The 16,595-nt window shown below is 36.4% G+C and overlaps 1 protein-coding gene across 1 annotated transcript in view; it reads left to right on the top strand.

Moving 5' to 3' along the window:
- The window catches only part of FYB2 (FYN binding protein 2), a 79,209-nt gene extending 69,874 nt beyond the window's left edge, over positions 1–9,335 (top strand). The window contains 4 exon segments of the mRNA XM_068537542.1: positions 3,385–3,471; positions 5,181–5,262; positions 9,036–9,192; positions 9,298–9,335. Coding sequence (XP_068393643.1) covers positions 3,385–3,471; positions 5,181–5,262; positions 9,036–9,192; positions 9,298–9,335 — 364 coding nt within the window.
- Positions 9,336–16,595: the final 7,260 nt, after the last annotated feature.

Here is a 16,595-nt window from a genome sequence, read left to right as displayed (position 1 = left end):
ATTCTAAGGCTCTTTTATTAGTTGCATACAAAATTTTAAATATCTTCTGCTGAATTAAATGTTTCTTTTTAGGTCGTAGCCATCTCCATCCCCCCTAATATCAATAATATTAATAACAAAAATAATACTTATGTAGGTCTTACTGTGAGTCAGTCACTGTTTTTAGATTTAACATGTATTAACTCATTCAATCTTAACAATTGTGAAGTAGATACTATTATTATACAAATTTTGTAGAAGAGAGGTAGAGACACAGAGGTGAAGTTATTTGCCCAAGCTCATAGCACCAGTAAGTGGTAGAACCAGGATTAAAACCCAGCAACTAGACTCCCAATCCATTCTCTTTACTACAACACTAAGCTAATTTCCTAGTGATGCTTTGTCTTAAAGTCTAATTTGCCCAATCTTATACCTACCTGACCTTTCTTTTAGTTAGTATTTCCCTAGGATACATTTTTGATCCTTTTTCTGATTTCCATATTCTTGTTCAATGTGTCTTATATAAATAGCATACAGCTGAACTGGCTTTTAAAAATATCTAACATGACGATACGTCTTAACTCCTACCTTGCCCTAATGTAAAGTTTAATCTTCTGAAATATTGTGGTGCTGATAGCATTTTCCTCAGGACAGACTTGTCTTCTGTGCTTGCATACTGCTTACTGCTCTCTGTCTGGTTTCAGTTTACTTGCTGGGGGCTATTAAGGTATAACGTACAGGACTTAGTAAGTGTAAAGTGTGGCAATTTGTTAAAACAAAACAAAAAAACCTTTATTCAGGATCTAGCAGTTTTGTACTGGGAGGGCCCTATCAGAAAATTCTTTTGCCCTACTGCCAAATAAGGAAGTCCAGAACTATGGGCAAGAGGACAATATAATCAGAGCCACACTTCAGGAAGAGTAACTAGACCTAGACCCTTCTGCAGAATGCTTTGGAGGGAAGGTCAGAAGTAGAACATTTGTTAGAATATTGTTAAAGGTGCTCAGGTGAAAGATGATCAAAATGTGTTTTGGGGTGGTGAAAAAAATGAAGAAGATATTTTAAGATTAAATGATATTTACCAAGTCACTTAACCCTATCAAAATCTGACCAATTTCTTTTTCATGTGATAGAGTAAATCTTCTGTAGTTTGGCCTCAGAGAAATCAATTATTAAAGACATTTGTAGCAGATGGAACACTGATGGAAAATAGCAGAATTTGGGATAGGAAGGGAGATGTAAGATGATATCTGAGTTCTTGTCAGCTTGGCTAGTTTGCATGTCATGTCCTGGTACGTGTTAGGTTGAAGAGATGCCTAAACAACTCTGGATTAAATTGCTGCTAGACAATCCGGACCTCTGATTTTCATTTCCTTTTGTTCATTAGAATTTCCCCTAGAGAGTCAGCAAGGGAAGGAAGAAGAGGGGGATCTTGAAAAAGACACTGTAACAGCTTCTACAACCTGGTCCCAGTGGGCCCTATGGCATGTCATGTTACTTTTCTGAATCTTAGTTTCTTAACCTGTGATACGGCAAAAAAACAATCCTCATCCTGCCAAATTAATTAAGCTCTCTAACTAGATCCCTATAAAAGCTAAAATAAGTTGACAAAGAGTTGACCATAATGGTCACATGGCTGGCATGGGTAAAAATTGGTATGACTTTTCTGAAAATAATATATTGTTTTATAATCATTAAAGAAAATAAACTGTTAAGCAGGCATTTGCTTTGCCTATTCCCTGCCCTCACAGCTATAGCTCCTGCCTAACAAGTCCATGCACAAGTTCTCATTAAACACTTGCTCTGTACCTAGCACTGTGCTGAGCTTGTGGTAGATATATCTGGAATGTGTGTCTGGATCCCATCTTTTGGGAACCTAAAGTGAAGAGATAAAATGAGTGAACATCAGACAATTAGAAAAGAAGTAACTGCTGAACTCCTTGTTATAGACTCCAAAGGCAACAGACATTGAGAAAAAAGAGTGATCGGAGATCCCTAGACGAGTCCTGGAAGTCTTCTTAAAAGCTTTCCCTAAGCTGCATCTTTCCTTTTTATTGAAGTACAGTTGATTTACAATATTGTGTTAGTTTCAGGTATACAGCACACTGATCCAGTTATTTTTTCTGATTATATTCCATTATAGGTTATTATGATATTGAATATAATTTCTTGTGCTATACAGTAAATCCTTGCTGCTTATCTATTTTATGTATAGTAGTTTGTATCTGTTAAACCCATATTCCTAGGCCTCATCTTTAATGCTGGTCAGATGCTGAGTCCCTGACATTCTGTTGGACCTTGTGACCATAATCTGAAGGGAATTGTGACACAATGTCACTGAAAAAATTTTAAATTCCTCTGACGTAATATTCTTGTGGTTATAACTTACCCAGTGAAAAGCTGTGTTCTGATGTGCAGACACCATAGACATACAGATGGTTGATAGAGGAGGGGCCAGTTTTGCTCACATCAATGATGAACATATTGGTTACTTTGTCATACCAGCAAGGTAACGTTTTAAAGCAGCAGGCATGATGAAAGACCATAGACTTTGGAGTCAAACACACTTGGATTCAAAGCCACTGGGTTCAAAGCCACTATTTCTGTGACCATAGTAAGTTACCTAGATCATCTCTTTCCCCCTTTGTAAAACTTTATGAAAGACTACTTTAAAGGACTGTTGTAATACTTCCTGTAAAAACCACATTAATTAACATATGTAAAATGCCTAGCATAAGACTTGACACATAGGTGCTCAAAAAAATTAGTTCCTTCTATAATACCCTCTCTCCTCTCTGCATCCTTTTCTGCTAATGCTAAATACTAGTTGGATTAGTCTTGTCCCACAGTGAAGGTCCATTTTATCATTCACGTTTTAGAGGTGAAGAAACTGAGGCTCAGAAAGAAGAGGAAGTGTGATTATAAGCAGGTTGATCTCTTGCTTCTGGCTTCAAATTTTTTTTTTAATTTAATTTTTATTTTATATTGGAGTATAGTTGATTTACAATGTTGTATTAGTTTCAGGTGTACAGCAAAGTGATTCAGTTATACATATACATATATCCATTCTTTTTCAGATTCTGGCTTCAAATTTGGATTGCCACAGATCAGGCGTTGGCAAGCTATGGCCTGGGGGCCAAATATGGCCGGCCACTTGTTATTGTAAATACAGTTGCAATAGCAGAGTTGAGTAGTAGTTGAGTAGTTGAGTAGTAGAGACGGCATGGCTTGCAAAGCCTAAAATATTTACTCTCTGGCCTTGCCATAGATTATCAAAATATACTTCTAGATGACTTTTTAATTTTTAATTTTTTGGTAAAACACAGTTGCCCAGAAAGTACTGAGTGTTCCATAAGGGTTTTAGTTCAATCTTAATTTACTTGCTCAAAATATTTTTCTTCTCAGTGATGAAGATAAACTAAAAACTTGGAAGCCCAAGTTTTTGATATCAAAGGAAAAAAAAGAGAAAAATGGTGCTAAAGAATCAGAAAGGTAAGCACAAATGTACACTTAAATTACAGCTTATCTGCTGCGATTTATACCTCTTACTAGCTGTGTGACCTTGGGCAGGTCATTAAATTTGATTTTCAGGTTCCTCATCTACAGAATGAGAATATTAACACCTACATTATAGTACAACTGAGAGGATTAAAAGAGAAAAAGAATATGAAAATGTAAAGTGTCACACACATTTATCTTTATCATTCCTGCTTTTGGTGGATAGGGAGCAAGAGAAGAATTCTAGCCAGTCCTAATCAAACGATGAAAAATTTCCAGTCTTCCTTTGGGCTGTAGGAACTTTTCCCCAGTAAGACAGAACTTAAATAATACACCAATTGGAACTTAAATGCTGCTTTGAGAAGAGAAACTAGGTGTCATATAGTAAGACTGATTTCCCTAAAATACAATATAATTCTAGTTATCACTACATTAGCGTTAGAAATTTAAAAAAGTGTTTTATTGACTCAAGATCTCACCTTTATTCATGTGATTCAAATTCCCAGTTGGCTTGGTGGGGTGGTGATGCTTTTTCCTATCTCTGATGGTCACTTAGTGCTCCGTGCTTCAGTCTTCTCAGTTGCTGGGATATGGGGCAGGAGCTGAGGCACTTTGTTTAACAAGTGTCTTGGGGAAATCCTTGTCTAAACGGTCACTGAGCTGGGAACACTGCATGGTCTGTCTGCTCTGGGAAATCTGTCTAGAAAAGTCCTACACGGGCACCCCAAAAGAAATCAGACATCAGTCTATACCAAATTTAAACTCAGAGGATGGCATAGGATGGCCCTTTCCTTAAGTTTGTTTTAAGTTTAGACTTGATGTAATTTATTTTTCCCAAGTTGGAAAGATGTATTCATTAGATGAGAAGAGCATCTTTCTACCTTAAACTTCACACTTTTACTTTTGCATAGCATAACAAAACAGAATTCCAAGAGATGAAATAACAGTGAAATTGTTTCCCTTCTCCACCCCGAAGAAAGCTTTGTAGTATTTTAATGTCTATACATAAGTCTTTTTAGGAAACAATCTTCTCGTGCTTTTTTATTTCTTACAACAAACTGATATAATGGTTTACTTTTTTTCTCAACTGAGTAAATTTGAAAATGCAATATTGAGTCTATTATTATTCCTGTAAATTGATGTATCAATTTTCTATGTGTTCTTTGTTCCTTTTTAAATGGTTTCTACCAACTTACTCTACCAATAAGAATTACTTTCTATATTAGTGCAACCCTTTTATTATCCCTTTATCAAAGATGATGACCAGTTTTCAGAGTAGTCTGGGGGAGGGTATCCCTGGTATAAAGGCAGAGAAATGATAGCCCACCTTCTAAGATATTCCATGTAGACTTTGAATGTATATGGAAAAGGGCAGCTGGAAAGGTAGGTTGGGGCCGGATTATAAAATGCCCTGTGTACCACACTAAGGAATTTGACTTTATCTTATAGGCAGTAGAGACAGATTGAAAGGTTTTAAGCAAGAGAGTGACATGATCAATTAAATTTTAGAAAGATGACTCTGGAGGAAGGTATGCAGATAGATTTGAGGAAGGAGAGGCAACAGGAAGATGGTATAAAATTAAACACATAAAATTATATCTGAATTTATCCTGAAATAGAATGAGTTTATGGCTTTGGAAGCTTAGAGTTTTATTATAATACGCGTCACTCTACCTGCATATTTCTGCCTGCTTATCTCCCAGGAATTTCTTCAAAACCAAGAAGCAAAACTTAGAAAAGAACAGAATGGAAAGAGAAGAAAAACTTTTTAGAGAAAGATTCAAGGTACGTTCTCCTCTGAAAGTAAAAATTAACAATAAGAGGAATTTCTTTTTTTAAAGATTCTATAAGTGTGTTGCACGTCTGCCTCACTGGGATTGACACGATTTTTTTTTTTTGAAAGAGCTCCTGACTTATTTATTTATTTATTTATTTGGCTGTGTTGGGTCTTCGTTTCTATGCGAGGGCTTTCTCTAGTTGCGGCAAGCGGGGGCCGCTCTTCATCGCGGTGCACGGGCCTCTCACTATCGCGGCCTCTCTTGTTGCGGAGCACAGGCTCCAGACGTGCAGGCTCAGTAGTTGTGGCTCACGGGCCTAGTTGCTCCGCGGCACGTGGGATCTTCCCAGACCAGGGCTCGAACTCGTGTCCCCTGCATTGGCAGGCAGATTCTCAACCACTGCACCACCAGGGAAGCCCCTTGACATGATCTTTGATTAAACATCTGATATGTTAATTTTTTCCTGATACATTTCTGTATTATCATGCCTTTGTACATGCTATTTCCTCTGCCTGGAAAAACTGCTAAGTCATTCTTTAAGGCTCTGTTCAAATGTCACCCACGCTTCCCTAACTCAACCAGGCAAAGTTACTCCCTCAGCACATTTCATACATCTATTACACAGTATCCGTTATAACACTGATCAGGGATATTACTGTGTGTGTGTGTGTGTGTGTGTGTGTGTGTGTGTATTCTGAACTAAAGTCTTGAGTCCCTTCTGAAGAAGAGATTTTTGTCTTGTTCAAGTTTTCCCTCCAGCTCCCAACATAAAAATGGTCACACTAAATGATTAAAAACTTCTTTCATTTAGAGTCCATAGAGCATTTTTCTATAATATTGCAAGGTTCAAACACTCCTCCTTTTTGATTTCATATACTGTCACAGTGAGAATTTATTAATTTTAAGAAACATACATTGAACACCTTCCATGTACCAGACATTGGATTGAGAGCAAGTATGCACCCTGCTCATGGAATCTGTCCAAATTACTACTTTGCCTAAAATCTTTCAAAAGTTCCCCATGGCCAAATAGATAAAGATTAGGTTTCTTAACATGAGATATAAAGCTCTTCATGTCATGACTTTTGCTTGTCTTTCTGGTTTTATTTCCTGCCATTCTTCACCTTGCACTTTGTGCCTTGGCCACAAATTGTTCATAGTTCTGTTTCTTTTTTTTTTTTTTTTTTTTTCTTTTTAACATGAGGATCTTGAATCAGATGAGTATGTTTGATTTATTTATTTATTTATTTATTTATTTATTTATTTATTTATTTATTTATTTATTTGGCTGTGTTGGGTCTTCGTTTCTGTGCGAGGGCTTTCTCTAGTTGTGGCAAGCGGGGGCCACTCTTCATCGCGATGCGCGGGCCTCTCACTATCGCGGCCTCTCTTGTTGCGGAGCACGGGCTCCAGACGCGCAGGCTCAGTAGTTGTGGCTCACGGGCCCAGCTGCTCCGCGGCATGTGGGATCTTCCCAGACCAGGGCTCGAACCCGTGTCCCCTGCAATAGCAGGCAGATTCTCAACCACTTCGCCACCAGGGAAGCCCAATAGTTCTGTTTCTTGAATGAACGTCTACCTTTATCCTTGTCCTGCTATTTCCTTCCTCTAGGCATTTATCTGGTCTGTTCCAACTGTCTGGTGTACACTTGCTACTTTTCTCCATCTGACTAGCTCCTATTCATTTATGATGACCTAATCGAGGCATCTCCTCTAGGAACCCACACTTCTTGATTAAAGAAATTACATACCTATACATACGTATATACCTGAGCAAACCTCTAGCTTATCACAAAATGTTAGCATCATTGCAATTACATGTTCATCAATTAAACTATGAGCTCCTGGAGGACAAGGGTATATGATCTATTTTTATACCCATACACAGAGCAGAATAGGAGTACCTAACACTGTGTAAATATCCAAAAACGTTTTTGGACTGAACTAACATAGGAACATACACAAATCCCTCATAATCATTAATAAATTCTGCTTGGACCAAAGCTGATTAGGGTTACTATATCTAGGAATTGTGATATGAAATTATTTACTGCAATCTGTGACGTTATTTGATTAGCTGAAAAACAAGTGTGTAACAATTACCTGTTGAAAGGACCCTACGTTCCATCTAGTGCCCCCCACTGTAGCTGTGACACTCTCATATGGGACAGAAATCCCCATTCTCATATGTACATGAGTCTGTTCTTCCTAATCACCTATGGTGAGTTTCCTTGATATATCTTTAGAAAAGCTATACCGTTTCAATAATTTTTATTCAGCTCAAATCACAAAATATTGGGTGCCCCATTTGTACCAGGCATTGAGGGTACAAGGATGGATAAAACTGTTTTCCATTTTCCTTTTGTGAGATGGTATGTTAATCAGATACCATAATAGGGGTATATACAAAGTGCAGTTAAAACAGTAAATTATACATGGCAGTCATGAAAGTCTTCACAAAAGGTACTTAAGAAAAAAGAGTATTTCAGGCAGAGAAAACAGTAGGAGCAATGGCATGGAAATAATATGCAAGGTACACAGCACATTCAGGATTATCATATAGCTTGATGTGGCTTCAATAAAGGGGACAGAAATGGGGGGACGGGGAATGATGGTAGGCAAAGGACTCTGAATGTCAAACTAAGAAATGTGGATCTTACCCTGAATGAAGAGTTTTTTAGGACTTTATAAAAAAAGAAGGTGACCACCTAATCAGATTTACATTTTAAGAAATCACTGTGCATTCACAGTGAACAATGGCCTGGAAAGGGTAAGATCACTCTGTTGGGCAAAAGAAAAATCTTGTGGATTAGATCCCATTTGGTATAGGTTAATCATAACTTATCATCATCCAAATTCAGGACATTTCTGAGAGTGGAAGGAGGCACACTTCATCACAGTAAGTATTTATAAATAGAGACATTAACTATAAGTAGAGACTATCCCAAGCAAAGGAAGATGTTTGGCCACCCTAATTTGGTGAAGTGGACATCTGTAAGTATAAGCTACATATTCTGGAAATATTTTTTTCCAGTCAATGGATTTCAGTACATTAGAAGGTGGTGTACCTGTTGATGTATGGGTTGGCTAGTTTACCACACAGAAAAAAACTCCCCTGAGGTCAGAAATCAAATTCCTCAGTTTTTTTTCACAAATGCTCGTCGTTAGCCACCAAGGGAGAGTGGGAATTGCCCCACACATCATTCCTACCTCTTTAAAATGTGTGTGCTACAGCTGTATGTATGTAAGAATACATGAGCCCACCAGAGAGGAAGGGTAGAAAGAACAGCTAGAAATGCTGTGTGTAAGAAAGAATTATAAACTCTAAAGCACTACACAAAGAAAGAGGTTTTTCTCTTTCCCTCTTTTTTTTTCTTTTTTAACTTGTCCTTTCCCAGGTTTGGTGGTGACTTTATTACTGCAACAGTTAACATACCATTCATGGTACTTAATTTATACCAATGTTAATGCCTTCTCACCCACCAGAATTCATTCTAGTACAATTAGATAATGGGTGTGAAAACACTTTGAAAATATGATCGTAACAAACAAATGTAAGATTGTGATAATAACAAATGTACTATTATTTCCTTAAATAACTTTTCTTTCCCTGAATATCTTGCTATTATTTTCTTTTCCCTTAGTCATTAGTTAACTAATTCATATCTAGCATCTTGAGTTTATTTTGAGGTTACTATAGTATGTCCTCCATTAATTTTGTTACAATGAAAAAGAATGAAAACTATGCAAGCACATTCCGATTAGTAATTTCTCTTTTCAGTATGACAAAGAAATTACTGTCATGAACACAGCAGTGGCATGTTCCAATAATTCAAGAAATGGAACATTCGACTTGCCAATAACCCCTGGAGAAGAACTGGAAGTCATTGATATCACTGAAGAAAATCTACTGATATGTCGCAATTCTAAAGGCAAATGTAAGTTACTGGCTTATTGCCCATAAGATTTCAATCACTGTTTTTAAAAAAAATCTCAAAGCATTATAACTTTCAGATTAGTAATAGTGATTTTTATTTCTATAGATGGATATGTGCTAATTGAACATCTAGATTTCAAGTAAGTGGTTTGATTTTATACTTTAAATAATAAATTCTAAATACATAATACATTATTATGTCTGTAAGTCTCAAGGAAAGACTATTTCATATATTTAAATTCAGGAAAAGTTTTTCAATATGCAATGCCCTATTCCATAAGGATTACTTGGAAGAGACTATTTTTGTGTCTGCCACTCCTGAGGTTATCAAACTTCTCTACAGAGCATATTTATAAACATTTTAAAGGAGCATAAAAATATTAAACTGGATAAAAAATTCCCCTGAAGTCTCCTACTCACTATTCCATGGGCCTGTATTTCAAAATGTTTGTCTATTTTTCTTTTTTCTCAGGCATGAAGTTTGGTCACCTTAGGAAGATCAAGATCAAATGGTACAGTCTGCACAAGTGAGAACTAGTTCTAAGGTCTCAGTCCGGCCTCACATCAATCAGTTTATGTGTCAGCATGAGATGGTGGAATCTGTGGAAACTTTCATCAGGAATTTAGAGGAGAAAAACAAATCCTCCACATTTAGATGTTGATTTTGCTCCTAAGCAGTTATCTTTCAATGTCTATTTCAGTATCTATTTCAGTGCTGGCTCAGGAGACTGTGAAGCAGTGTGTGTTGGCATTCCAGCACTTGTTTAATGAGCCATGTCCAAAGTTAGAAATCACGCCTTATGGCACCTAGTCAGTTGTGCAGATGGTTAGTTTGCTTCTAATGCTTCTAATATTAGTACACGAGTGTTTATAATTTCTAGAAGATGTTGTGCATTTAAATTGGGTGTAATTGAATTCTGAAAAGTAAATAGTATAACCAACATCTTTTAAATACTCCAATTTAAGGTATAATCTCAAAGCAGAAGGACATTTATATACCAATTTTATCACAAAACTAAAATCAGACAAATGCTGCCCAAAATTGGTTTCTTTGGGAATAGTATGCTGGAAAGTAATTTTTTTCCTAAATTCACCCAACATTTGGAGAACTGCCTAAATATATTTAATAAAATTCAAATAATATATATGCTGTATCAGTTTAAAATAACCATTTTACTTATTTTAAACAGCAGGATATTATTTTGTTTACGCCCAAATATCTATTAAAATAATTCATAGGTATTTTTACTTACAGAAAGTAAAGAAACATAAATAAGCTGAGCTGTAAATAACATTCTATTTTTCAGATGACGTACACTGCCTGGTAGGGTTATTCTGCCCTTCAAGGGTGTGCTCCATGGCCTCATCCTTTATACTGTGAGACTATTTTTTAAGCTTCTATGTTCTTTTATCTTCTTTTTTTTTTTCTTGTTCCAAATGGCACGTGCCAATAAAAATAAAAATAATGGCACGTGCCAAGCTTATTCTAGAAGACAAGGATCAAAAGTATTCATAAAGTTTAGAGAGGAAGATAGGTACAGAGATTATTACAAATAACAATTATAAAACACGCAACATATAGGTGACACTGAAGCTTGGTCTTTAAACACATATATTTGCTAGACAAGACACAGAGATGGAGAAATCCATGCTCTGCCTGGTGACCAGGAAGAAATTCAAGGTAAAAGGAGTATAGTGTATCTGGTAGGAAATGGCAAGTGCTGGAATGGGGTAAGTCAGGGCTAGAATGTGACAGAGTTCACATGGACTTTTTTTCCTTTAGAGAGTAGGAACCATTCAAAGGTCTTAAGCAGGAAGACAATGCCAGGTGTCTGTCTGGAGAAAAAAGGAAAAAAAAAAAATCATGGCAATATGGGTGACAGATTATGGATGGCAGATTAGAACGAGGAGAGACTAGTTATTTTTGCAATATTCGAGGCGTAAGAAAGACCTTAAGACAGCAGCAATAGAAATATATAGTTTCAGGAGCCCCATTAGAGGTAGAAGTGAGAGAGAAAAGGAATTAATTAGGAAGTGACACTGAGATTTCTTTTCTGGGAGATGAGATTAAGGCTGGCACCAAAGAAAGGCTGGGAATATATTTCTGCTTGGACCCCCCCCTGGATTGAACTTACTTCTCAGTGAGAGGCAGGGCGACCAGGCAACAGCAGCCCTCTCCCACACTGGGCACGGTAGAAGGGAGGACATGGGACAGGTATGGCCCATGGGCAAGGTGGTAAGCCAGAGGGAGTGCAGGGCTATGTTGAGCAGACACCATTCCTGCAATAATCCTGTACAAAAGAGGATAAAAACCCACATATCACACTTGCCACCGCACCAAAACATGAAGTATCTTAAATCCTGAGGTGGCCGTGGGACTACATTTTACCTGACACAGGTTTGTCCCACGCACATTCCATCTCATCGCATGGCCTCTTATTCTAATTAATTCCATGACTCAGCTCTGAGTCTCCATTTCCTCATCAGTAAAGCAGGGCTAATAACACTCACCTTGTCTACTTCTCAGGGTTGTCGTCAGGCTGTAATGTAATAATATAAGTAAAAGTGTCTTAAAATCCTTAATACAAAATACTGTCTAAGTGTTGTTATTTTTAGTACCTGGCCTTTTCTGAAGTTGGAAGATGCTGAACACAAAAACAGGTTTTTGAAATTCAAAGGTTAAGACTTGAAAGAATGGCTAGGATGTAATAATTTTACATAGATACACCTAACAGGCTTTTGAAACTGAACACTTTTCTATGCTTTTTGAAGTATAAACCACTTGGTCTAATATAAACTAGTACCTAATTACTATTTATTGATATGGAATACATTTATAGGAAGAACATTCCATCCACATCGAAGTAGTTGTTTCTGTTTCGCTATCAATCAGCCACATTTCTTCCATTCTTTAAATCACGGCACTGAAACTAAACAACTTCATACACTATTAATCTACAAGGTTCTTTAATGTAAAAATATAAACATAAAACTAAAGTTTCAGTAATGTCTCAAGCAAATGTCATCTGTCTCCTAGAAACCCTAATCTAGCAGAACATTTCGATGGAAAAACAGTTTCTATTTTACTGTTTAATTTTGCATAAAAATAAATCATTAAAGATGACAACACTCTGTTGGATAAAAGCTTACAAAGGGACTTGACCCTAACAGAGGCTACCACTGGGCCTCTCATTCATTTATTTATAGGCCGGGCCACCAGCAACCTGTTAACATGCACCACCAAAGCTGTCCCTTCCTCCTTCTGAGTACCTCTGACACACTTGGTCTTCCAAGTCGACACAGCATTCTCCTGAGCAGGGCCTGTCCCGCACATGTTCAGAACTTTTAAAACATAGATTCTGAGGGGAAGACGAGGAAGAGCAAAAAGTCAATATATAATGACAAATTCCTAAGGAGTGGCTGTTTCTGGGTAACAGGGTTCAGATAATTTTTTTCAGCTTCTTCAAACTTCCTGTACTCAGATTTGCTACAATAAGCATCTATTACCCATACAATTTAGGAACTAAAGGAAAAAAGTATTTGCTAATAAAAACAAATCTGTTCTTCTAAAAGTTTGGATAAAGCAAATTGAAATCTTATATAGCTTGACTTTGATGTGTTTTTAATGAGAGCTAGCATATAATATTTTTCAAAAAGTTGCTTTTAGATATATAAATATGGGAGGTGACCGTCATAAGCACATAGGACCACATCTACATTGCTTGTTCTCTATTCTCAGCAGCCTTCAGTGTAAAATTTTGTTGTAAACCTGAGGTCTTCTATGGTAAGCAGAACTTTGGCCTCCGTGATCTTCGTGTCCTGGTTTTAATACCTGTAAATATGTTATGTGACTTGGAAAAAAGGGACTTCTTTATAGATGAAATTAAGTTTGCAAACCAGCTGGCCTTAAATAGGGAGGTTATCGAAGTGAGCCCTATTTACTAGCATGGGCCCTTACAATCAGAAGAGGAAGGCAGAAGAGTCAGCCAGTCAGAGATGTAGTGAAGAAGAGGCAGGTGACATTTGAAGCATAAGCCCCCTGTCACTGGCTTTGAAGATGAAGGGAGCCATGGACCAGAGAATGATGCTGGTCTCTAGAAGCTGCAAGTGATCCCTAGCCAAGAGCCAGAAGGGAAATGGGACTGCAATCCCACAGCAGCATAGAACTAAATTCACCACCAACTTGAATGAGCCTTGAAACAGACTCTTCCCCAGAACCCTGCCCTACCAATGCTTTGGTTTTTCAGCCTGTGTGACTTGATGCAGAAACAAACAACAGCTAAGCCCACCGAACTTCTGACTTACAGAACCGTAAAAGACAATAAATTTGTGTTGTTTAAGTCACTAAGTTTGTAGTAACTTCTTATGGCAGCAATAGGAAACTAATACAATGGCTAAAGTTAGAAACTACAGTGTAGAACAAGGAAGACAAAAGTGGACAAAGATGGTATGGAATCTCCAAGGAATCACAGCAATAGGAAACTAATACAATGGCTAAAGTTAGAAACTACAGTGTAGAACAAGGAAGACAAAAGTGGACAAAGATGGTATGGAATCTCCAAGGAATCACAGGCAGCAAAGTTCTGCCATGGCTTTGTCTGTAACTATTAATGGAGTTGCAGAATATTAGCTTAATGACTGAACAGAAACAAAACAGCTTTCAAATTAACCAGAGACTTTAATTTGATTTTGTGAAAAAAGCTTATAAGTAATCAGACAGGCTGCTTTTCTCTTTTGTGTTTGTTACCTATGAGTTTGTACAGTGCAAGTATTAACTAGGGAGAACCTGTAACTATGAAATGCTGTGTAATTCAAGAAGACATCTTTACCACACAGTTGCTGGAAGACATTCTTCCCACTGATCATTTAACACTCACAAAAAATACATAACAAACAAAACTGAACTTTGAATCTATGGTTATTAAAACACAAAAGCACTAAGAGTCTGGTCTTTTTTTTCCTCTTCCTGAAATGAATTATAGAAAAATGATCCCAATTTCAACAGTTAAAAAAATTATTTTAATAGATATGTAATCAAGTGCTTCGGTGGGTAAATGCATCAGCCTATGGGATTTGTTTTCCAAAGATGGGCCAAGAAAGAATGAATGCAAAGTGTTCTTGAAAATTTTTTGAACAATTAATATCCAATCTTACACTTTCTTATGATTGTCATGGACACAACCTAATGGCTGTCAACTTTCAGTTTTGTTTGTTGCACTCAAAAGTCACTGTATGATATTTAAGCATACATGATACAGAACACAAACATTCTTCCTAAAACAACATTAAGATTACTATGCTTAGAGTTCACAGTTCTCTAACAATTTTACATTAAACACTCAAAACATCATACAACCATAGATATTTGTGAATAGTCTGGAGAGAAAGCTGTATTTTGGTACATTAAGGCATCTTCAGCCAACAGTTTAAGTAAAGTTCTGAATATCTGTTGCAACAAAAGACAAATTTGATATTTGGATATTCAATACTTTCAAGAAATTTTAAAAGTCCCTTAAAATAAGAATACCATAATTTGTAAAACTGTGGTCTTTTAAACATTTTTACCACTATATTCTTACCACATAAGACTTACCTAAAATGAAGATACTCATCCTATCAGTATCAAAGATATCTATTAAAAAAAAGGAAGGGATTTACATTAAATATGATGATAAAGCCTGTATTTTAAACAAGGGCCTTCAGTTTCTCACACACATCTGTGAGGTAGGTTATTATCCACATTTTGTAGATGAAAAAACTAAATGAGGTTAAATGACTTGCTGCTGTCAAGCAGCCAAACTGAGAATCAGATTCAAAATTTGATTTTGTTCTTTGCTCTGCATTATTTCTTTCCTTTACAAACTTTTTAAAGGGTCGAAATATAAAGACTGCTATTCATTGCATTCATTTTAAAAACATGAAAAGGCAGCCAAACTTTTACTAAGGTGACTTAAAAAGTGAAGCAACATAAAACAAACAGAAAAACACATTTAGTGAACAATTTCTGACAATGATAGTGAGGTCTGGCCAAAGGAACCTGAAAACAAACAGGTAAAAGCAAACAATGTGACTGTTTGTGGAGGACAGATTTAAGGAAAAATGAGAGGAATTAGGGAAAAAACACAGTTTAAACAAGTTTTTGACTAATTATTAGTCCTACAATTCAAGAGAAAAGGCACAATTAATTAAGGTGTTTTTGTTTTTTTAGTGAATCTGTTTTTTTCCATCTTAGGAAAATGTTATCTGTCTAGAAAAATGGACTTTCTTTGCAACAAAACTTAAAAAGGACTTTTAGCTGTGAAAAAATGCATGCTTAAGTTAGCAGCAAAAATTAAATATGCAGTTCTCCTTGGCTAGAATGTTCCTATTCCTTCCTTGAAATTTTATTTTTTTTCTTCAGTCTTTTTTTTAATACATCTTTATTGGAGTATGATTGTTTCACAATACTGTGTTCGTTTCTGTTGCCCAACAAAGCGAATCAGCCATATGCACACACATGTCCCCATATCCCCTCCCTCTTGAGCCTCCCTCCCATCCTTCCTTGAAGTTCTAAATCGACACAAAGTAGCAAACTGCGAATTAAAAAATTCCCACTGTATGAACCCTGTCAAAATTCTCTGTATGTTCAAAAGAGTTGTCATGCTAGGATATACTACAAGCACTTCACTTTTTTCCTGGAAAGAGCATTCTGCTCTCGGATTTCCTTAATTGCACTTTTTCAAACGTAACTTAAATTTACTTACCCTGCTTGTCCAAATAATCATGAGCTACTTTCATAACATCTGAGCTGCTTTACATATAAACAGTAGTTACCAAAAGTCACATACACAATCACGGCTGCAAACTGGCACTGCTATGCAGGCTGGCAGTTAAGCATTAACATTGGCTCATGAAATTAATACAGCCCCGCAGTCTAACTTCTAGACCCAGCCTGATTCTTATCAGGTTATGACTGAAAAAGTTTAATTAAAACTCAACATAGTCTAGACCGTGGGTCCTGTTCTTTATGTTATTACTGTTCAGTGGCATCAAATGCATTATAATTACATAGGGAAAGGCTGGTAAGGATGCCAGCAACTTGCTTAAATAAGATACACTTTTAAAAGCTCAAACATAAATTACATTTCAAATTTTTATAAGGTTTGAAAGAATCCATATCAAGCCAATAATGATTAGGTAGTCTGTGAATAGAAATATACTCCATGAAAATAGCGTCTTATCATATAATATGCATATAAAATGAAAAATTACCAATCTGTATATGAAATTTAGATAAGCCTAATTTAGATTAATAGTCAAAAACTATGATAATTTAAGATAGGAGTTGGGGCTAGTTTTACTTTCTAAAAAATCTTGTGCTATGAGATTCATATAAATAAAGTTAAAGGAAGAATCATGTCCTAA

This window comes from Eschrichtius robustus, chromosome 3 (genome assembly GCF_028021215.1).
Source record: "Eschrichtius robustus isolate mEscRob2 chromosome 3, mEscRob2.pri, whole genome shotgun sequence".
Classification (NCBI taxonomy): domain Eukaryota; kingdom Metazoa; phylum Chordata; class Mammalia; order Artiodactyla; family Eschrichtiidae; genus Eschrichtius; species Eschrichtius robustus.
The sequence above is the reverse complement of the archived record's forward strand: the minus strand, read 5'-3'. Positions and strand labels throughout refer to the sequence as shown.